Source organism: Bos mutus, chromosome 2, assembly GCF_027580195.1.
Source record: "Bos mutus isolate GX-2022 chromosome 2, NWIPB_WYAK_1.1, whole genome shotgun sequence".
NCBI classification, from domain to species: domain Eukaryota; kingdom Metazoa; phylum Chordata; class Mammalia; order Artiodactyla; family Bovidae; genus Bos; species Bos mutus.
Window position 1 is genome coordinate 64,693,129 of NC_091618.1, and position 24,159 is coordinate 64,717,287.

Consider the following 24,159-nt stretch of genomic DNA (forward strand, 5'->3'; position numbering starts at 1 on the left):
GTCAGGGGCTTGTGCTTCACTGCCTCAGTAATATCCCTTCCTCCTCCCACTCAAGGGAGAGTGAGCAACAACAAAAGGTGGGCAGGTTGTTTCAGTCCTACCTTTTGCTGCTTGTCCTCTAAGGTTAATTAGCCCTAACACCCCCACACCCATCACTTGGAGAAGAACCTTTGTTACTGGATCCCAGGGAATCTTCTTGTGTACCCTAAACCCATGGGACCCTTGTCTTTTCTGTTCCAGAAAGCCATGTTTCTGCCAGCATCCCATCCTTGTCACCTAACTGTGAAGAGTCTTGAGATTTTACCCAACTTGGAAGCTAGCAAGTCAGCCTGTCAGTTTCCTGGATGCTGGCAGAAGACATGGGACTCCTGGTTCTGAGACAAGGGACTGTATATCAGCACAGTCAACAGCATGAGCTCCCTGTCTGTGTCATTTCCTTTTGTCCCATGAGTCCACAGCTGTAGAACCCTGAATTTAGGTAATCCAAATATTGCAATATTTTTTAGTCCCATGAGTCCACAGCTGTAGAACCCTGAATTTAGGTAATCCAAATATTGCAATATTTTTAAAGAACTATTGCGAGCCTACCCAACCTTAGCCCAGAGGGAATCATTGTTTTTGTTATACTAGATAGGAAACACGGAGAGGGCAATGGCACCCCACTCCAGTACTTTTGCCTGGAAAATCCCATGGACGGAGGAGCCTGGTAGGCTGCAGTCCATGGGATCGCTGAAGTCAGACACGACTGAGTGACTTCACTTTCCCTTTTCACTTTCATGCATTGGAGAAGGAAATGGCAACCCACTCCAGTGTTCTTGCCTGGAGAATCCCAGGGACGGCGGAGCCTGGTTGGCTGCTGTCTCTGGGGTCGCACAGAGTTGGACACGACTGAAGTGATGCAGCAGCAGCAGCAGCGGCAGACAGGAAACACAACCGCCCTCTATTCTGGAGGGGGAGAATATCTATCTTCCTGGACTGTTTGCTCTGTACACATCCTTGAAAAGAGTATTTGAGAGCTAGAGCAGCCAGTGCCTCTGCTCACAAGGTGTGCAGAAGTGTGAGAGCACCATGAAGTATCTCCAACACACTGTGTAAGGATTGACATTCTCACTGATGATTGTGTATCAAGAAAAATCGAATTGGTATTCCATGTACCTTGTTACAAACAGGAAGGACGGCGTGAAATATTTTTACCAAATGGTTAACTCTTAAACCCTTTGGAAAACTCAACTGTCCAGAATAGATAGTTCTCTGAGAGTTTTGTTTTCGTCCTTGAGCAGAGAAACCAGATTATGATTTTGTGTATTTGCCCCAAATCAAAGGTCATAAAGGCAGGTCTGTGGAATTGTAGGTGTTGATTTGTCAGTGAGTGATACACTCAGGGTAAACAGCAAGAGTTTACTTATTAGAATTGACCATGACTCTTTCTCTGAAAAGGCTAGCTGCTAATGTCATCTTACAGTGAAGCAGTTACAGTATGAGAATTATTTGCATAATCATCTGATTTAGCTAATATTTGTTGTTTAGTCTCTAAACTAAACTATGTCTGACTTTATCGACCCCATGGACTGTAGCCTGCCAGGCTCTTCTGTTCATGGGATTTCCCAGGCAAAAATAGTGGAATGGGTTACCATTTCTTTCTCCAGGGGATCTTCGCCTCCCAAGGATTGAACCCATGTCTCCTGTATTGGCAGGCAGATTCTTTACCACTGAGCCATAAGGGAAGCCTTAATTTAGCTAATTATTTGTCTTACACCTTTTGTGTTATTTTAAACATCTGGAGATTTTATTTTTCTGACCTATCTAAAAAATGGCTGAGGTCAAAGACTTTAAAGTCTTTCATAAGTTAATACATTGAAAATCTCTTTTTCAAAAGTTTTCTGTCACTGAAAGATGAATGAACTGATTTTTCTAATATAGTAGTGTTTTGATTTGAATTATACAACTAAACATTTGGAAGAAAAAGGCTAGGAGGTTTTCACATGTTTATCTGATTCTCTCATGGACCTATTCTAAAAAGTTTTCGCTTATGATCTTAAAAATTATACTTTTGAAAATATTTAAAGCAAATTTCTGGTAACTTTTTTCTTTTTATTATAATGACTAGTTTTTGGTATTTCATTTTTACCAAGGTCTATTTTTAAAATAAAATTTTGTTCTTTATTTATGAGTTTAAAAATAATTACACTTTTAAAGTAGGCTGGAATAGATTAGAATGGAATTAACATTTTAGGCATAGTCTAAAATAATTGCCTTGATTATAATTTGTCATTCTTATCAACTTCAGTTAAATTGGAATTTTATATAAACTTACTAATTTGCCAAGGTTATGTTCTCTTTAAAAGGTGAACATTTCTCATTCACCTATTTAGCAGTGTGCTAGGTGTTCAGTATTTTTAAGAATAGTATAAAGAATGTAGGTCAGTTGTAGTGAGGTGAATGAACCCAGAGCCTGTTAAACACAGTGAGGTTAAGTCAGAAAGTAAAAAGCAAATATCATATATTAAAGCATATACTCATGAACCTACTTACAGGGAAGGAATGGAGATGCAGATGTAGAGAACGGACATAGGGGCATAGCAGAGGAAGGAGAGTATAGGATGAATGGAGAAAATAGCATTTACATGTATACACTTTGTTGTTGTTCAGTCGCTAAGTCGTGTCTGACTCATTGTGACCCCATGGACTGCAGCACGCCAGTCTCCTCTGTCCTTGGCTGTCTCCCAGAGTTTGCTCCGATTCATGGCGATTGAGTCAGTGATGCTGTCTAACCATCTCTTCCTCTGCTGCCCCCTTTTCCTTTTGCCTTTAGTCTTTCCCAGCATCAGGGTCTTTTTCAATGAGTCAGCTCTTCCCATCAGGTGGCCAAAGTATTGGAGTTTCAGCTTCAGCATCAGTCCTTCCAATAAATATTCAGGACTGATTTCCTTTAGGATTGACTGGTTTGATCTCTTAGAAGTCCAGGGGACTCTCAGGAGTCTTTTCCAGCACCACAATTTGAAAGCATCAATTCTTACACGTACCATATATACACTATCATGTGTAAAATAGATAACTAGTGGGAAGCCATTATATAACACAGGGAGTCCAGCCGGGAGCTCTGTGACCTCCTGGAGGGGTGCGATGGAACCGGGGAGGGGAACACTGGAGGGAGGGTGTGTGTATATAATTATGACTGATTCAAGTTGTTTAGAAGAAACCAACACAACATTGTAAAGCAGTTATTCTCCAATTAAAAAAAAAAAGGCAAAAACATTAAAGGAAAAAAGAATGTAGGTTTTCTCCCCTCTCTTTGGCCTCAAACAACTTTTTCTAGGGGTAAAATCACATATTTGGGTGATATTTAGTAGTACATGTGTTTATTTTCTTCAGAATCATTGTCAAACTCGCTTGCATATTGAGTAATTTTCATCTTAGCAGTACTCTTCTTTTTCCTACTTTTATGCCAGTTTAGTTTCCTCATATAAAAGAACAATAAACTGTATTTCTTCTTTTTATTGATTTGTTTCAAAAGGAAGGCAAATTAACTCTTTGCTGTGTTTTATTAGTTCCTAAATCTAGAGGAAAATTAAGCATTTAGTGTAATACATGTTTTTTGTATGTGCTTAGAACATTAGTTTTTTGAAAGCTGTACCTTTTTCATATGGGTAAGACAAGTTTTAAAGCAAACTTGGTATTATGACAATTTTGTTTTTACAATACTTAAATTTAGGGGGTAGATATAACTACAAAATATTTTAGTTTTTCAAAGTGATTCACCTTAGGAATCTGTTAAATTTCAAGTTATGTACACCCTTTCTCCTTCCTGGTGATTATAAAATCTGAATGCTAACTGCCTGAATGGTGAGTGCTTTTCTACACTTAAAACTTCTGATTCTTTACATGTATGTGTATGGCTGAGTCCCTTCACCTGAAATTATCACAACATTGTTAATCGGCTATACGCCAGTACAGAATAAAAAGTTTTTTTAAAAAAGCTTTTAACTCTCAAGGACATTTGGATTCTCTTCCATTCTCTGACAAAAAGTGAAGAGTGTGCTTTCTTCATATACTGCAAAGCACGTGAAAGTGAAAGTTGCTCAGTCGTGTCCAGCTCTTTGCGACACCGTGGACTGTATAGTCCATGGAATTCTCCAGGCCAGAATACTGGAGTGGGTAGCCTATCCTTTCTCCAGTGGATCTTCTCCACCCAGGAATCGAACCGGGGTCTCCTGCATTGCAGGTGGATTCTTTACCAATTGAGTTATCAGGGAAACCCGGAAAACACATATACTTTTTTTTTTTAATTGTAATGCAGTCAATCCTTGTTATTCACAGACTGTGTATTTGTGATTTGCCTATTCACTAAAATTTACTTGCAACCCCCAAAGCAATACCCAGGTACTTTCTTGGTCATTCTCCAGTCTGCAGGGCTGTGACACATTTGAATCAACAAAATTCACATTGCCACCTGAGGTGAAATGAGGCAACTTACTGCCTTCTTGTTTCAGTTCATATTGTAAACAGGTGTCCACATTGTGCTTCGTTTAATGCCATGCTTTTCACATTTTCATGGTTGTTTGTTGGTGATGTCACTTTAAAATGGCCCCCAAATATCTTGCTGTCTGCGTGTGCCTTAGAAAACATGTGTGTTTTGCAAACTTTGTTCAGGCATCTTCTAATACTCCTGGCTGTGAGTTTAAAATTTATGAATCAGCAGTGTACAGTATATATCCAATAAGGTGTCTTTAAACAGAAATGCACATAAAACAAGGTTATGTATTTACCAGTTAATGAACATTGTGACTAGAGGAAACAGGTGTCCCAGAACCTGACTCTATATTTCCCCTGGAGCACTGGTCTAGTATTCGTGAGTTCAGTGTTTGAGACCACTTTACAGACAGCATCCACTGCAAGTAACTAGAATCAGCTGTAGTTATTTTATTTTATTTTGTTGAACTGATAGAGATCATCAGTCAAGTATTTTAGGCATATGTGTGTTTGGTGTTTATGTTAATGCTGGGCTGTGCACTTTCATCTCAGCTCAGTGCCCTAGCTAGTTTACAACTCATCAGCTCAGAGCTTTGCCTCAGGGAGAGGCATCAGCTCTGGCATGAGAGCCATTGGATGGTTAGGGAACCTGGCTGGCAGCTTGGCTTGGCTTTCCCTGACCACTCCATCCTGATTTTCCACCTTCCCTTTTCGCGCTGCTGCAGTCTGGGCCATGAAACGCAGCTCCGACCTGACCTGTGACACTGGTCCAGGAGGGGAGGATATTGGACTGCATCGGTTCTTGGCTCTGATGGTGCAGGGACGTGGGATGTGGGAGCTCCTCGTGAGGGCCTTCCTCTGTGGGTTTTGTGCTTGCTTTGTTTGTTTGTTTTTTAAGAGTTTTGCTTGGCTATGGTCATGGGTTTTTCTTCATTATCCCAAACCAGCTAGGTAAGGTACCAGCCAGAACAGGTTTCTAAGGCAGAGAAGTTTAAAGACCTTCTTAAGCCCTGAAGTGAAGTGAAGTTGCTCAGTCATGTCTGACTCTTTGCGACCCCATGGACAGTAGCCTACTAGGCTCCGCCGTCCGTGGGATTTTCCAGGCAAGAATACTGGAGTGGGCTGCCATTTCCTTCTCCAGGGGATTTTCCCAACCCAGGGATCGAAACTGGTCTCCTGCATTGCAGACAAACGCTTTAGCGTCTGAGCCACCAGGGAAGCCTTCCTAAGCCCTAGGCACTGTTACTTTTCAAATCCCCTCCCTACATTGTAGAAAATGGTCTTGTATCCTGTATTAAATCTAAGATTTATAAGTAGAGTTGAATTGCTGTTGAAACGTTATTTGTGTTGTAGTTACTTAAATGTTAAATTTGATTTTTTTAAAATTTCATGTTCTAGAGCAGAAAGTTTTTTCTTCAGATCTCAAGCATTTTCATAGACCCTGGAAAAAACTCATAGGTACCTGAGTGCTTCTCTAGTGGCTCTGCGGTAGAGAATCCTCCTGTAGTGCAGGAGATGTGGGTTTGATCCCTGGGTCAGGAAGATCCCCTGGAGGAGGAAATGGCAACCCGCTCCAGGAGTCTTGCCTGGAGAATCCCATGGACAGAGGAGCTTGGTAGGCTACAGTCCATGGGGCTGCAAAGAGTCAGACACAACTGAGCGACTAAACAACAATAACCATGTCTGTAGTGCTGGACTGTGTCAGGAATTCAGGTGTTCCTCAGCATTGCAGTTATCCAGACACTGATGGGGGCTCGGACGTGCCTCATGACACATATGTTGCTTTGGTACAAAAACAAGCCATAACAGATGACTGCAGTATGACGTGGTCAGATGCTGTGGGTGGACAGAGGGCCTTTAGCTGAGTTGGGGCAGAGGAGAAAGTATTGTGATGCTGTCCTGGAGCATGGTGCCAGGCTGGGTTTTGGAGGCTTGCCTTTGTAGTAAGGTGAAGAGTGGAGAGACAAAGGGAGTTTGGAGAAAAGCTGGGGGTGGAAAGGTATGGCAGGGGCTTGGGAACGGCGTGATGTGTGTGGAAAATTATGGGCTGACATTACTGCTGGTGTAATATGTACAAAGTGGGTTGTGGTGGTGACAAATACCATCAGAGGAGCAGGGAGGGGCTGAGTATGGAAGGCCTTTTGTGCTTCTTAGACAAGTGTAAACTCGTCTTGGGCGTGTGACCTGTTTCTAGTGCTTCTTGACTGCTGAGTAATACTTTCTGGATTTATCAATAGTTGGTATCCTTCAATACATATCAGTAATATAACTAAGTTTCTGACCCTCTCTGTCCTTTCCAGTATTTGCTAAGTTCTGTTTTGTTTGCCTTTGCTCAGTAAGCTCTTTTTTCTTAAAGGAAATAGAAATACCTTAGTTTAAAAATAACTTTTTGTTGATGTGTACCACATACCTCAGAAAAGTGAAAATGTAAGTATACAGAGAAATTAGCCTAATTTCAAAACACATACTCATTCTTAAAACATCAAGAAATATTAAAAATTTATAAAACAAGTAACAGTCTCTGGGATTTCTACCATTCATAGCTACTGTGAACATTTTGGTCAATGCTGCTCTGAACCTGTCTCTGATCTTATGCAGACACCATACACCCATGGTTTTCTAACTTATTTTTTCATTCACTAGTATTTCATCAGATCAGATCAGATCAGTCACTCAGTCGTATCTGACTCTTTGTGACCCCATGAATTATAGCACGCCAGGCCTCCCTGTCCATCACCAATTCCCGGAGTTCACTCAGACTCATGTCCATCGAGTCAGTGATGCCATCCAGCCATCTCATCCTCTGGCGTCCCCTTCTCCTCTTGCCCCCAATCCCTCCCAGCATCAGAGTCTTTTCCAATGAGTCAACTCTTCACATGAGGTGGCCAAAGTACTGGAGTTTCAGCTTCAGCATCATTCCTTCCAAAGAAATCCCAGGGCTGATCTCCTTCAGAATGGACTGGTTGGATCTTGTTGCAGTCCAAGGGACTCTCAAGAGTCTTCTCCAACACCACAGTTCAAAAGCATCAATTCTTTGGCGCTCAGCCTTCTTCACAGTCCAACTCTCACATCCATACATGACCACAGGAAAAACCATAGCCTTGACTACACGGACCTTTGTTGGCAAAGTAATGTCTCTGCTTTTGAATATGTTATCTAGGTTGATCATAACTGTCCTTCCAAGGAGTAAGCATTTTTTAATTTCATGGCTGCAGTCACCATCTGCAGTGATTTTGGAGCCCAGAAAAATAAAGTCTGCCACTGTTTCCACTGTTTCCCCATCTATTTGCCATGAAGTGGTGGGACTGGATGCCATGATCTTCGTTTTCTGAATGTTGAGCTTTAAGCCAACTTTTTCACTCTCCACTTTCACCTTCATCAAGAGGCTTTTGAGTTCCTCTTCACTTTCTGCCATAAGGGTGGTGTCATCTGCATATCTGAGGTTATTGATATTTCTCCCGACAATCTTGATTCCAGCTTGTGTTTCTTCCAGTCCAGCGTTTCTCATGATGTACTCTGCATATAAGTTAAATAAACAGGGTGACAATATACAGCCTTGACGTACTCCTTTTCCTATTTGGAACCAATCTGTTGTTCCATGTCCAGTTCTAACTGTTGCTTCCTGACCTGCATACAGATTTCTCAAGAGGCAGATCAGGTGGTCTGGTATTCCCATCTGTTTCAGAATTTTCCACAGTTTATTGTGATCCACACAGTCAAAGGCTTTGGCATAGTCAATAAAGCAGAAATAGATGTTTCTCTGGAACTCTCTTGCTTTTTCCATGATTCAGCAGATGTTGGCAATTTGATCTCTGGTTCCTCTGCCTTTTCTGAAACCAGCTTGCACATCACGAAGTTCACGGTTCACATATTGCTGAAGCCTGGCTTGGAGAATTTTGAGCATTACTTTACTAACGTGTGAGATGAGTGCAATTGTGCGGTAGTTTGAGCATTCTTTGGCATTGCCTTTCTTTGGGATTGGAATAGCCATCTTTTAAAGTTAATATCTGTGGATTCATTTCACCCTTTAATGGCTGCAAGGGATTTCATTTTATGGCATGACATAATTTACTTCACTGATGAACTCAATTGATTCAATTGATGAATTCAGTTACTTCATTGAATTCTAATTTTTATAAACTATTAGAAGCACATCAGTGGAAAAAATCTTCCTTGAATGTACATTTTTGTACATTTATCTTTTCTTAAAATGATTTTATTATTAAAAAACTTCAAGCATCTAAAAACTGTGTAGTATGATAAGGTCCCATGTACATTCAGCTTCAGCAGTTACCAGTGTTCTACTTTTTTTTTCAATCTACACATCCATAATTGTTTTTCCTCTGTCAAGAATATTTGAAAGCAAGTACCAGTCATAGTATCATTTTACCTATATACCTCAGTCTTTTAAGTTAGACTCACGAGCATAATAATATTAAATAAACAGAATTGATATTGATTCCTAATATCTTCTAGTATTACGCAGATTAAGATCCATGCATGATCTAAACATTAGCTGATATATCTCTTTTAAGTCTCTTAGTTTATAACCTTCCTCCCCTTCTATGTATTGCATGCTAATTATTTGTTGAAGAAAACAAGTCATTTATTCAGTAGAGTTTCCACAGTCTACTGATGACCTCCTTATGGTGTCATTTAACTTGTTCTTGCAGACACTGTCATAACCCCTAAACTGGGAGTTAGATCCAGAGGCTTAATTCGTTTGTTAAGTTGGATTCATTTGTTAAGTTGGATTACTAAGTTTAGCCCCTGAAGTATCCATTCTAAAGTTTCCCATCAATCTTTTACCTAATGGTTTTGTCACCCCTTTATGATCACTGCCTACTTTCTTTTTTTTTTTTTTCTGAAAACATCAAACATTTATTATCTCACTCCTGTGGGTCAGGAATTCAGGCTTGCCCTAGCTGGATGCCTCTGGTTCGAGGCCTTTCACAGAGTTGCAGTCAAGCTGGTGGTTGGAGAAGGCGGTTTAATATGAAGCCCTGATTGGAAGGGCTCCCCTTACAAGCTCCTGTATGTGGTTGCTGGGGGAGGCTTCAGCTCTTCAAGCAGGTTGATGATGGACTGAGGGCCTGGCTCCTTGGGGACTGCTGTTCCCACCTGGTACCTCACCCTCACCCCCTGCATAAGTTACCCTAGAGACAGTGAGAGAACGACACCAAGACAGTGCCATAATCTTTTTATAATGTAATCTCACAAGTCACATCCCACAATTCTGCCCTATTCTAAATACCTGCCTGCCAGTCTTTAGCTGGATGTTATGTAGCTACTAAGTAAAAAGTAAAAGTAAAAAGTCACTCAGTCATGTCCAACTCTTTGCAACCCCGCGGACTATAGCCTATCAGGCTCCTCCGTCCATGGGATTCTCCAGGTAAGGATACTGGAGTGGGTTGCTATTTCCTTCTCCAGGGGAGAAGTTACTGCTGCTGCTAAGTCACTCCAGTGTGTCTGACTCTGTGCGACCCCATAGACGGCAGCCCACCAGGCTCCCCCGTCCCTGGGATTCTCCAGGCAAGAACACTGGAGTGGGTTGCCAATTCCTTCTCCAATGCATGAAAGTGAAAAGTGAAAGTGAAGTCACTCAGTCGTGTCTGACTCTTAGTGACCCCATGGACTGCAGCCTACCAGGCTCCTCCATCCATGGGATTTTCCAGGCAAGAGTACTGGAGTGGGCTGCCATTGCCTTCTCCAATGCCTACTTTCATTACTTCATTAGGGTTTCCAAAATGATGGCCTTTAGCAACTTTTTATTTTAAGCTAATTGCAGAGTCACATGCAGTTATAAGAAATAATACCAGTGATCCTTTCTGCCCCTCATCCAGCTTTCCCCAAGGGTGACATCCTGTGTCATGGTGGTCTTATATTAATCACATCTAGGGAATTGATGTTGATACAATCCATGGACCATATTCACATGTCACTAGTTTTACATCTTCTTCTGTAGGCTTGTGTGCATGTGCACGTGTATTTGGTTTTAGGCAATTTTATCACATATGTAGATAAGTGTGGATAACATCATGGTCAAGAATTAGAAACTTGCCATCACAAGGATCTCTTTTGTTACCCTTTTATAGCCAGAGCTACCTCCTTCCCTCCTTGCTAACCCCAGGGACACTAATTATTCTCCGTTTCTATACTTTTGTCATTACAAGAATGACATACAGGACTCCCCTGGTTGTCTAATGGTTAAGAATCCATCTTCTGATGCAGAGGGCATGGATTTGATCCCTGGTCTGGGAAGATTTCACATGCCATAGGGCAACTAAGCCCAGGTGCCCTACCGCCCATGCTCTGCAACAAGAGACACCACTGCAGTGAGTAGCTGTGCACTGCTACTAGAGAGTAGTCCCTGCTTGCCACAGCTAGGGAAGGCCCATGTGCAGCAGTGAAGATCCAGAACAGCCGAAAATAAACAAGTAAAAGTCTACTGTTAAAAAAGAATGATGTATAATGGAACTACGCAGTATGTAACCTTCTGAGATTGATTTTTCTTTTCAATTTAATTCCCTTAAGATCTATCAAAATTGTTATGTGTATCAGTAGTTTTTTCTTTTTTATTCCCCAGTGTTTCATGATATGAATATACCACACTTGGTTTAACCACTCACATGTTGAAGGATGTTTGGGTTGTTTCCAGTTTGGGGTATTAAACATGGATATACTATGAGCATTTATATATAGGTTTTTTGTGTGAACATAAGTTTTCATTTCTCTGCCATAAATGCTCAAGAGTGCATTTGCTAGGTCTATGATAAGCATGTGTTTTGTAAGAAATTATCATATTTTTTTCTAGAGTGGCTGTACCATTTTGCATTTCCATCAGTAGTGAGTGAAAGATTAGTTTCTCTATACCCTCACCAGTATTTGGTGTTATCATTGTTTTTATTTTAGCCATTTTGATATTTATGTAAATCATAATTTTTAAATTTTGTCATTCCTTCAGGGCTTTTTAGCTGTCATTCTTCTTTAAAGAAAAAACTTTTCATCAGCTATTTGGTAATCTTAAAATACAAACTGTATAAGAATCTGATTATTTTTCTCATTTTCAATGCCCCGTTCCCTACCTTGGTAAGCCAGTTTTCAGGAAAACAAATAAGTGCTCCTTTAGCTTCCCAAGTGACTAATCGACTTAAATCATTATAATCTCATGGATTTTTAAATATTTGATGTGATTGTCTTCTCCGGGTAAATTAGTAGAATGAAAATTGTCATGTCAAAAGGTAGGCAAATTAAAAATTTTGATATTGGTTATCCCACTCCTCTCCAGAAAGTCTATCATTTAATGTTCTTGACAAGAGTATGTAAAATATTTATTTTTCTATATCCTTGCCAACACTGGTGTGGCCAGTTTTTAATTTAAATATATTTACCAATCTTTGGCTAATCAGTATCTTACTATTTCTATTTTTCAGTTCTATAGTTACCAGTAATATTGACTTAAAGATTTAGCCTATTGCTCATTGATTACCTTTATCCATGTTTCTATAAAGACATTTGTCTTCTCTTATAATTTGTTTTTTTTTTGCTATATCTGTCAACCTTTTCCTTGGTGGTTGCTGATTTTTATTTGCTTAGAAAGGTCTTTTCTACCTTAAGATTATAAAAGTTTATACCTATTTTTTGATGCCTTCCTGTGATTTTACAGTTTAGTTTAAATATTTGTTCTACATATAGTTTATTTTGTATAAGACATGAAGTAAGGATCCAGAATTACCTTTTTCTAAATGTCTGACCAGTTTTCCTAATGCCATTGATTAAGGTGTCTTTTCCCCACAAATGTGAAATGCCATTTTTATACTAAATTCTTGAATCTTGAGTCTTTTCGGAGTTTTCTATTCTCTTCTACTGATTTGTCAGTCTTCAGTGTCACATACGGAGAAGGTAATGGCACCCCACTCCAGTACTCTTGCCTGGAAAATCCCATGGACGGAGGAGCCTGGTGGGCTGCAGTCCATGGGGTCGCTAAGAGTCGGACACGACTGAGCGAATTCACTTTCACTTTTCACTTTCATGCATTGGAGAAGGAAATGGCAACCCACTCCAGTGTTCTTGCCTGGAGAATCCCAGGGTCAGGGGAGCCTGGTGGGCTGCTGTCTCTGGGGTCGCACAGAGTCGGACGCGACTGAAGCGACTTAGCAGCAGCAGCAGCAGCAGTGTCAGCTAATTTATGGTACTGCTGGTCTCTCTGTCTCTCTCTCTCTTTTCTTTTATTTTTCTTTTATGACTTTGCTAAGTTCACAAGCATTTTCTTCTAGATTAGAAATACTTGTTTTAAGTCCAGACCACCCTGTTACATTTTGATGGGGATTTTATTTAATTTATAGATTAATTTAGGGAGAATTATTTCTTTACAACTCTGAGCTTTCATAGTTAAGAACATGGTCTATCATTTCATTTATTCACACCTTTTTTCTTGTTTTTGAATATGTTTTGTTAATTTACCTCTAAATTTTTGCTTTTGCTTTCTCTGTCCCTTCATTTGAAGGATACCTTTTAAACTTGATCAGATTCATTTTTTAAAAGTAGGTCAAACCTTCTGGGAAAACATCACACTTATAATTTGTAATACTTGCATTCCAAGCTGTCTCTTCAGTATGTCTGGCTCCCTAAACTAACAACATAGATTTCCCACAGTCCTTGAGACAAATTAAATAATGGCCTCATTCTAATAGTAGCTAATATGGCTTAGTTACTGAGTATAAATTACTACAAATTTCTGATGAAGATGACAATACATTGTTAATCAAATTAGACAGTAATGCACATTTGGAGTTTTAAATTGAAAACTTCAGCTATTTAAGTACAGCATATGGGGCAGCTTTTTTTAAAGTGGAAAAAAAAGCCTACAGTTATAAAAGTTTCATAAGGCATACATGTGCTAGCTTGCTTGGCCTCTTTCGTTAGTCCATTTACATAATTTATTTCATTGCACCTGGGAATCTTGTATCTTTGTTTGCTGCCTACATGAGCTGTCTTTATGCCCAAACCTGTTTAATCCCAAGTAGACCCTTGATAAAAGCAGCTACTATTTATTGAGATCCAACTATATGTTAGGGCTGAGAAGTAGAGTCAATAATTAAGTTTGATTTGTCCGGCTCTGAACTCTTTAGGAATTTGGACTTCATTGTAGGGCTTCTGTCTGTGTGTATGTGTGTACTGAATTATAGGGCTTCCGTGTGTGTGTGTGTGTGTGTGTGTGTGTGTGTGTGTGTGTGTGTAGTGTGTTTTGGAGAGCTTCTTTGTTGTTTTGGGGGCTAAGTGAGAGAAGGAAGAAATTGGTCATAATTTTCACAAACCTGTCAACCCTGCCTCTAAAATATGGAGTCGTTTTTTTCTTTCTTTTTAAAATGTATTTATGTATTTATTTGGTTGCTTCAGGTCCTAGTTGTAGCATGCAGGATCTTCGTTGTGGTGGGGGCTCTCCAGTTGTGGCTTGCAGGCTCCAGAGTGAGTGGGCTCAGTAACTGCAGCATTTAGTTGCTCCTCGGCATGTGGAATCATAGTTCCCCCACCAGGGATCACACCTGCGTCCCCTGCATTGCAAGGGATTCTTGCAATGGATTCTTAATCACTAGACCACAGGGGAAGTTCCTAGAGTCTTTTATGCTATCCCTTTCTTGAGAGAGATTCTTTATGAGGTATCTCAGTAAATTTTAAATTGTAATTTTGTAGATGTCTTGCTAAACTGCCATTATTTGGTAAATTTTAGGGTCAGAATTTTGGGGAAGCCCTGTAAAACCAGATTTAATAACAAATAGCGTAGCAGCTAATAATGGAATTTCCAAAAGATTTAATTTAAGCTCTCAAGCCACAAAATAAGATTATACAATGAATCCTTTATTTTAAAGGAAAAATACTATTTTTAATTCAAGACCATTCAATTAAAACCATTTGTTTAATTATAAACAGTACACTATAATCAAAGATTATTTTATGCATTAAAACAGCTTGAACCTTTGCTTTTCACACGTAATGTGCTGTATATTCTCTCAAACTTAGTGAGATATTTGTATAAGCATTTTGTGATTCAGAGAAACTTTCCAGATCAAATTAGTGTGGCTTCTTTGTGTATATTATGAAATATTCCAGACATACTAAAAGGCTTAAAGAATAGTAGCTATACTGTCCCTATACTTAACATCCTGCTTAAGATATAAAATGCAACCAGTATGACGGAAACACCTGTTTTACTTCTCCCTAATTGCATATCCTTTCTTTGCTCCAAGAATCATCTCTTTTTCAACATAATGAAACCTATGTTTTTTAATTTTGTGTAAATGATGTGTTATTCTGATGCTTTTGTGACTTGCTTTTTTTGCATTCAGCATACTATTTCTGAGATTTCATCTGTGTTGATGTGCATAGTTCAAGTTCATTCATTTTCACTGCTTGAAGTATTTTGTTGAATGAAAGTTCCATAATTATCTATTCTCCTGCTGATGGACATTTAGTTGGTTCCAGTTTTTGTAATTAACAATGTTAGTACTGATGTTTTTTTACAGTTCTCCTTGTGCACACATGTGAGAGATTCCCAAGAGTACCTACATATGAATGACGTTGCTGGATTGAAAGGTATATGAATCTTCAGCTTTACTAAATATTGCCCAGTTGTCTCCAGAAGTAGAATCCACTTGGATGCCCACCTTAACTGATTAAACTCTCATTGTTCTGCACTCTTGCCAACAGTAGGTATTGTCAGGCTTTTTCGTTTGTCAGTTTGATGAGTAATATATAGCTCATTGTTATTTTGAATTTCTCTGATTACTGGTGAGGTTGGACATCTTCTTTTATCTTATTAGCACTACAGGTATTTTGTTTTTAATACTTGTGTATTATGGCTGAAAGTTATATGCAAAGTTGAAAGCATGAAGTAGTTGCTACTAATTAGAAATGTACCATAATTTTATTTTTAAAACATTGTCAACTTTGCAGATTTTTTGGAGGAAATTATTTGGGGTGATTTTTTTTTTAACAGTATATTATATATTAGATCATGAAATTTGGAATTAAGTTGGTGCTTGAATCCTGGCTCCATGTTTTATGACCTTGGGCATTTAGTGCAATGAATTTTTCCTCATCTTAAAATAAGTATGATTTGGTAATAAAATTAAAGTATGGTTTGGTAATAGAATTAAATCTGATAATATTAACACTGGCATGTAGGACTGTTACATAGTTTAGGGTGAAATAAACATATTCAAATTAAACAATAGTGTGGACAATGGGTGATACTATGCATGCTAAGTTGCTTCGGTTGTGTCCAGCTCTTTGCAATCCTATGGATTCTAGCCTACCAGGCTTCTCTGTCCATGGCATTTTCTAGGTAAGGATACTGGAGTGGGTTACCATGCCCTCCTCCAGGGGATCTTCCCAACCCATGGATGGAACCCTGAGTTTCTTTCGTCTCTTGCATTGTCAGGTGGATTCTTTACCACTAGCACCACCTGGGAAGCCTGGGTAATACTGTGACACATGATTAAGTCAGTTCTGAAATCTGGCAGCATTTGTGAAATGAAAATGCAGCCTGATATTTGATGCTAATATAAGTGAACTTCCTCTCAGGGCCAAATGAGATTGGTGGTATAGCACACCAGAGCAGTAACGTGTGCAGCCCCACTTCTCCACATACACCCACACTCCTGAGTCGGTGTTCATCTTCTGTACCTTGTCAGTTTTCTACCTGTCAGAACATCAGGAACTGTGGTAAAGCTGTCCAGGATCACAGTGGGTAGGTGGGAGTGACCTTGGGACCCTTTGGTTGTCTCGGAATCTGGTCTGGTTCTGGGAATTCTGTCGTTAACTGTGCAGTGTGGGAGAGATGGGCTGGGTGCCTGAGAGCTGATGGAGGAAATGCAGGCTGGTGGATAATAATGAGCTGATGTTATTATCCCTTGCCACAGGAATTTCTGCACATGGCTTCCGAAGATGTGACCATTACAGTTCGCCTCATTCGTTCATTTGAGCATCGCAATTTCAGACCTGTAGTATATCATGGAGTTCATTTGGACCAAACTGTAAAGGATTTTATAGTATTTCTAAAGCAAGGTATGAGATGTCTCAGCCACTTTGTTTTATTAGTGTTTCAAAAAAGAATAGTTGAGTATTAGAGTGATAGTAATCTTTTAAAAGCACTCTGAAAGATATCAATCTGTGTTCTAAGCCAGGTGTGAGGCTTGCTCCTGCTCTGGGCCTTGGTATCAGCAGCAGTATCTCTCCAAGGCTTATTTAGCAACATGTGTGCCTTCCTCAGGGATGGTCACTATCATGTTTGACTTCTCCTTTTTTTTTTTTAATTAAAAAAATTTAAGATCTATGATTCCTCATGAAAAATGGCTTTATGTGTTTGGAGGCTAGTTAACAAGAGAAGGTAGTGTTACCTGGCTGAGCACACAGAGGGCATGCTGGGGAGCATGACAGGAAGGTAGCAGGCCTCTATCTGTCCAGCTAGGAGATCACGAGAGCATCTGGTCATTGTGGGCACAGAGTGATGACCAGCCTCACTGGTGTAGTGTATCATTCCAAGCTCAGCATACAGCAGGTGTGAATGTAGTCTTCATTTAGATAGGTCCTTGGTGGGTTTCTATCCTCTGGTCTTAATTACAGAAGTGTTCCGGTCATCAACATTTGATGAAACATCTAGAATAAGCTTTTATTGCTTTAATTGAATTGCGATTTATATATGGTATAATTTACAGATCTTAGTGTACATTTCTATGAATTTTGGCAGATGTAGCACTTTATATCCAACTTAAGTTTTTTCAACTGACATAATTTGAGATAGAGAAGTTGTGGAAACTCCTGAAAGCTCTTCACACAGGTTCCCCAAATGTCACCATTTTGTTACATTTGTTTTTCTCTCTCCTCCTCCTCCCCAGTTCCTTTCTTACTTTTCCACTTCATTTTCCTCTCTGAACCATTTAGAAGTATGTTGCAGACATTATTCCGTTTTACCTCTGAATATTTCAGGGTGTATTTTCCAAAAACAGGGAATTTGCTTATATTATATATTAACTATATATAGTTAATGTAATGAAAATCAGAAACTTAACATTGAAACAATGCTATCAACTAATTTACAGACCTTACTGAGATTTTACCTGTCCGAGTAAGGTCTTTCTGAACAAAAGAAAATCCAAAGATATATGTTAGTTCAGTTTCTTTAATCTGAATTAATTTCTTCATCCAGGAGTCTTTTTTGTTGTTGTTGATTTTAATTATTTTTTTTGAAGGATAATTGCTTTACAGAATTTTGTTGTTTTCTATCAAACCTCAACATGAATCAGCCACAGGTATACATATATCCCCTCCCTTTTAAACCTCCCTCCCATCTCTCACCCCATCCCACCTCTCTAGATTGATACAGAGCCCCTATTTGAGTTTCCTGAGCCATACAGCAAATAGATGGTTGGCTATATATTTTACATATGGTAATGTAAATTTCCTGTTGCTCTTTCCATACATCTCATCCTCTCCTCCCCTCTCCCTATGTCCATAAGTCTATTCTCTGTGTCTGTTTCTCCATTGCCTATAAATAAATTCTTCAGTACCATTTTTCTAGATTCCATATATATGCATTAGAATACAATATTTAACTTTCCCTTTCTGACTCACTTCAGTCTGTATGATAGGTTCTAGGTTCATCCACCTCATCAGAACTGACTTAAATGCATTCTTCTTTATGGCTGAGTAATATCCCATTATGTATATGTACCAAAACTTCTTTATCCATTCATCTGTTGATGGACATGTAGGTTGCTTTCATGTTCTAGCTATTGTAAATAGTGCTACAATGAACAATGGGATACACGTGTCTTTTTCAATTTTGATTTCCTCAGGATATATGCCTAGGCGTGGAATTGCTGGTTCATATGGTGGTTTTATTCCTAGTTTTTTAAGGACTCTCCATACCGTCTTCCATAGCGGCTGGATCAATTTACATTCCCACCAGCAATGCAAGAGCATTCCCTTTTCTCCACACCCACTCCAGCATTTATTGCTTGTAGACTTTTTGATGATGGCCATTCTGACCGGTGTGAGGTGATATCTCATTGTAGTTTTGATTTACATTTCTCTAATACTGAGCGATGTTGAGCATCTTTTCATGTGTTTGTTAGCCATCTGTATGTCTTCTTTGGAGAAATGTCTGTTTAGATCTTCTCCCCACTTTTTGATTGGGTTGTTTGTTTTTCTGGCATTGAGTTGTGTGAGCTGCTTGTGTATTTTGGAAATTAATCCTTTGTCAGTTGTTTCATTTGTTATTACTTCCTCCCATTCTGAGGGTTGTCTTTTCACCTTACTTATAGTTTCCTTTGTTGTGCAAAAGCTTTTAAGTTTAATGAGGTCCCACTTGTTTACTTTTGTTTTTATTTCTGTTACTCTAGGAGGTGGGTCATAGAGGATCTTGCTTTGATTTATGTCATCAAGTGTTCTGCCTATGTTTTCCTCTTAGAGTTTTATAATTTCTGTCTTACATTTACGTCTTTAATCCATTTTGAGTTTATCTTTGTGTGTGGTATTAGGAAGTGTTCTAATTTCATTCTTTTACATACAGCTGTCCAGTTTTCCCAGCACCATTTATTGAAGAGGCTGTCTTTGCCCCATTGTATATTTGCCTCTTTTGTCAAAAATAAGGTACCCATAGGTGCATGGGTTTATTTCTGGGCTTTGAATCTTATTCCATTACTCATTCTATGAGGCCACCATCACTCTGATGCCAAAACCAGACAAAGACAACACACAAAAGGAAAACTACAGGCCAATATCACTGATGAACACAGATGCAAAAATCCTCAACAAAATTTTAGCAGACAGAATTCAGCAACACATCAAAAATCTCATACACCATGATCAAGTTGGGTTTATTCCAGGAATGCAAGGATTCTTCAATATATGCAAATCAATCAATGTGATACACCATATTAATAAATTGAAAGATAAAAACCATATGATGATCTCATTAGATGCAGAAAAAGCCTTTGACAAAATTCAGCACCTGTTTATGGTGAAAACTCTTAAAAAAATGGGCATAGAAGTACCCTGCCTCAACATAGTAAAGGCCATATATGATAAGCCTATAGCAAACATTATTCTCAATGGGGAAAAACTGAAAGCATTAACCCTGAGATCAGGAACAAGACAAGGGTGTCCACTTTCACCACTATTATTCAACATAGTTCTGGAAGTCCTAGCTACAGCAGTCATCAAAGAAAAAGAAATAAAAGGAATCCAGATCGGAAAGGAAGTAAAGCTCTCCTTGTTTGCAGATGACATGATATTGTACATAGAAAACCCTAAAGATAATATCAGAAAAATACTAGAGCTAGTCAGTGAATTTAGCAAAGTTGCAGGATACAAAATCAATACACAGAAATCACTTGTATTTCTATATACTAACAATGAAAAGTCAGAAAGAGAAATTAAGGAATCAGTCCCACTCACCATTGCAACAAAAAGAATGAAATACCTAGGAATAAACTACCTAAGGAAACAAAAGAACTGTACATAGAAAATTATAAGACACTAATGAAAGAAATCAAAGATGACATAAACATATGGAGAGATATTCCATGTTCCTGGGTAGGAAGAATCAATATTGTGAAAATGACTATACTACCAAATGCAATCTACAGATTCAGTGTGATCCCTAACAAATACCAATGGTATTTTTCACAGAACTAGAACAGAAAATTTCACAATTCCTATGGAAACACAAAAGACCCTGAATAGCCAAACCAGTCTTAAGAAGAATGGAGCTGGAGGAATCAACCTTCTTGACTTCAGATTATTCTACAAAGCTACAGTCATCAGGACAGTATAGTACTGGCACAAAAACAGAGATATAGACCAATGGAACAATATAGAAAACCCAGAAATAAACCCATTTGGGAGTCTTTTATTGTGTTTCATCACATTGGCAATTTTGAATAGTACAGGCTAGTTTTTTTGTAGAATGCTTCCCTCAGGTGGGTTTTTCCAGTGTTTTCTCTATTAGATTTAGGTTATGCTTTTGGCAGAGAAATCATTGAAATGATGCTGACCTTCAGTGCATTTACACCAAGTCACACATGCTGTCGAATGGCCACATTGCTGACAATGGTGACTTCAATCAGTTGGTTAAGGCAAAATCAGATTGATTATATTCTTTGCAGCCAAAGATGGAAAAGCTCTATACAGTCAGCAAAAACAAGACCAGGAGCTGACTGTGGCTCAGATCATGAACTCCTTATTGCTGAATTTAGACTTAAATTGAAGAATGTAGGGAAAACCATTAGACCATTCAGGTATGACCTAAATCAAATCCTTTATGATTATACAGTGGAAGTCAGAAATAGATTTAAGGGACTAGATATAATAGAGTGCCTGATGAACTATGGATGGAGGTTCAGGACATTGTACAGGAGACAGGGAGTAAGACCATCCCCAAGAAAAAGAAATGAGAAAAAGCAAAATGGCTGCTGTCTGAGGAGGCCTTACAAATAGCTATGAAAAGAAGAGAGGCAAAAAGCAAAGGAGAAAAGGAAAGATATACACATTTGAATGCAGAGTTCCAAAGAATAGCAAGGAGAGATAAGAAAGCCTTCCTCAGTGATCAGTGCAAAGAAATAGAGGAAAACAATAGAATGGGAAAGACTAGAGATCTCTTCAAGAAAATTAGAGATACGAAGGGTACATTTCATGCAAAGATGGGCTCAGTAAAGGACAGAAATGGTATGGACCTAATAGAAGCAGACGATATTAAGACGAGGTGGCAAGAATACACAGAAGAACTGCATAAAAAAGATCTTCATGACCAAGATAATCACGATGGTGTGATCACTGACCTAGAGCCAGACATCCTGGAATGTGAAGTCAGGTGGGCCTTAGGAAGCATCACTAGGAAAAAAGCTAGTGGACGTGATGGAATTCCAGTTGAGCAATTTCAAATCCTAGAAGAAGATGCTATGAAAGTGCTGCACTCAATATGCCAGCAAATTTGGAAAACTCAACAGTGGCCACAGGACTAGAAAAGGTCAATTTTCATTCCAGTCCCAAAGAAAGGCCATGTCAAATAATGCTCAAACTACCGCACAATTGTACTCATCTCACATGCTAGCAAAGTAATGCTCAAAATTCTCCAAGCCAGGCTTCAGCACTATGTGAACTGTGAACTTCCAGATGTTCAAATTGGATTTAGAAAAGGCAGGGGAACCAAATTGTCAACATCCGCTGAATCATTGAAAAAGCAAGAGAGTTCCAGAAAAACATCTACTTCTGCTTTATTGACTATGCTAAAACCTTTGACTGTGTGGATCACAATAAACTGTGGAAAATTCTGAAAGAGCTGGGAATACCAGACCACCCGACCTGCCTCTTGAGAAATTTATATGCAGGTCAGGAAGCAACAGTTAGAACTGGACATGGAACAGACTGGTTCCAAATAGGAAAAGGAGTACATCAAGGCTGTATATTGTCACCCTGCTTATTTAACTTATATGCAGAGTACATCGTGAGAAACGCTGGGCTGGAGGAAGCACAAGCTTGAATCAAGATTGCCGTGAAAAATATCAATAACCTCAGATATGCAGATGACACCGCCCTTATGGCAGAAAGTGAAGAACTAAAGAACCTCTTGATGAAAGTGAAAGAAGAGAGTGAAAAAGTTGACTTAAAGCTCAACATTCAGAAAACTAAGATCATGGCCATCACTTCATGGGAAATAGATGGGGAAACAGTGGAAACAGTGGCTGACTTTATTTTTTTGGGTTCCAAAATCACTGCAGATGGTGACTGCAGCCATGAAATTAAAAGATGCTTACTCCTTAGAAGGGAAAGTTATGGCCAACCTAGACAGCATATTAAAAAACAGAGACATTACTTTGTCAACAAAGGTCCATCTAGTCAAGGCTATTGTTTTTCCAGTAGTCATGTATGGATGTGAGAGTTGGACTATAAAGAAAGCCGAGCACCAAAGAATTGATGCTTTTGCACTGTGGTGTTGGAGAAGACTCTTGAGAGTCCTTTGGACTGCAAAGAGATGCAACCAGTCCATCCTAAAGGAGATCAATCCTGGGTGTTCATTGGAAGAACTGATGTTGAAGCTGAAACTTTGGCCACCTGATGCGAATAGCTGACTTATTCGAAAAGACCCTGATGCTGGGAAAGATTGAGGGCAGGAGAAGGGAACGACAGAGGATGAGATGGTTGGATGGCATCACCGACTCAATGGACATGAGTTTGAGTAAATTCTGGGAGCTGGTGATGGGCAGGGAGGCCTGGCGTGCTGCAATTCATGGGGTCGCAGAGTCGGACACGACTGAGCGACTATACTGAACTGAACTGAAGGTGATAGCTGCCAAGTTTCTCTACTGTAAATTTTGATTGTACTTGAAAAGTAACTTGTTAGGGATACATTCTGAGACTATGTGAATGTCCTGTTACTTCCCAATCTTTCATCCACTAGTTTAGCATTATTTGATGATTCTTGCCTGAATCAGTTATGATATTCGGCAAACAATGATTCTTCTTATTCCATCATTCCTTTTACATATATTAGTTGTTTTTCTACAGTAAGGAAGAGCTTTTTATCCTACCCCCCCATTCCTACTCCTGCCCCATGTATTTAATCTTTGGTTTATATCATTGTGCACTCGCGGATACTTACTTTATTCAGAGGATTATAATTCTTTATTTTTATTATACTCTGATGGTCTAATCATCCTCATTTTGGCTGGGGGTAGCCAAAAACACTATTCAAAATTGCCAATGAAAGACAATAAAAAACTCCTGAATGAAGAAATTAATTCAGATTAAAGGAACTGAACTAACATATGTCCTTGGATTTTCTTTTGTTACAGAAAGAAAGGACAAGGCTCCATGTCCTTTTAACATGTCCACATCCTTCTTTGAGCACTTCCTTACTTTTTGATCTAAGATGTTGCAGATGTGTCCTGTTCTTTTCCTACCCCAGCCCTGGGATCAGTCATTTCTCTGAGGAGCTGTGATTCCATTACTGGGGAATGTTATTGGGAAACCACAAACTTGGTTTATATGTGTGCAATGTAAGTGTACATAGTTAACTTTTAAAAATGTAGTGAATTCTTGACATTTTGCTTCCTGATTGACTTTGTAAAATTTCTAAACTCTTCTCCTTCCCTTTTTTTTTTTTTCATCTAATTCAAGTGGCTTTACTGCTCGGTGTTACTTGCCTAAGAAGAAAGCATGGTGTTTTAACTCATAGAGAAGACAGGCTAGTCACTCTACTTGTTAGGGGGAGATTGAGAGTTGGTGCTAAGATATTGCCAATTACAGAGTGTCCTGTTTTTGAAAGGCTATCACCAAAAGTATACTCAGATTTTGAAATAAAAACAAATCCCTACTTTTCTTATTTTAAAATCTTTGTGTGTATTATGGGTTACAGTGTTTCTTAGTGTTAGTACAGTAAGTGCTCTGCTTGGTACAGTGCAGAATAGATTCTCTGAAGCCCTTGAGAACAAGATGTAATCATCAGGCTGCTCTAGTGCCAAGGGAAGATATATTCTCCCCAGGGTCACTGTGTTCTTTTCCTTCCCAAGTACCATAGAATTGCTCCCCATTAGAGCAGTGGTGTGGATCACTGCAAATGCTCAGCACAGCCTACTCACATCTTTCATCTGTTACCTGTTTCTATTAATATTGTACATGTGGGAAATG

General features: G+C 39.0%; 1 protein-coding gene across 6 annotated transcripts in view; it reads left to right on the plus strand.

The window, feature by feature from the left end:
- C2H2orf76 (chromosome 2 C2orf76 homolog) overlaps positions 1–24,159 on the plus strand; it is a 105,573-nt gene that overhangs the window by 48,152 nt on the left and 33,262 nt on the right. For 2 of the 6 annotated variants that reach the window (XM_070389363.1, XM_005902025.2), the window contains exons 2-3: positions 14,994–15,063; positions 16,392–16,536. In XM_070389363.1, the coding sequence (XP_070245464.1) occupies positions 16,404–16,536 (133 nt within the window). In that variant the 5' untranslated portion in view covers positions 14,994–15,063; positions 16,392–16,403. Of the gene's footprint in view, positions 1–14,993; positions 15,177–16,089; positions 16,220–16,391; positions 16,537–24,159 lie in introns of those variants that run through there. The other 4 variants (XM_070389344.1, XM_070389348.1, XM_070389370.1 and 1 more) reach the window with 3 other exon arrangements.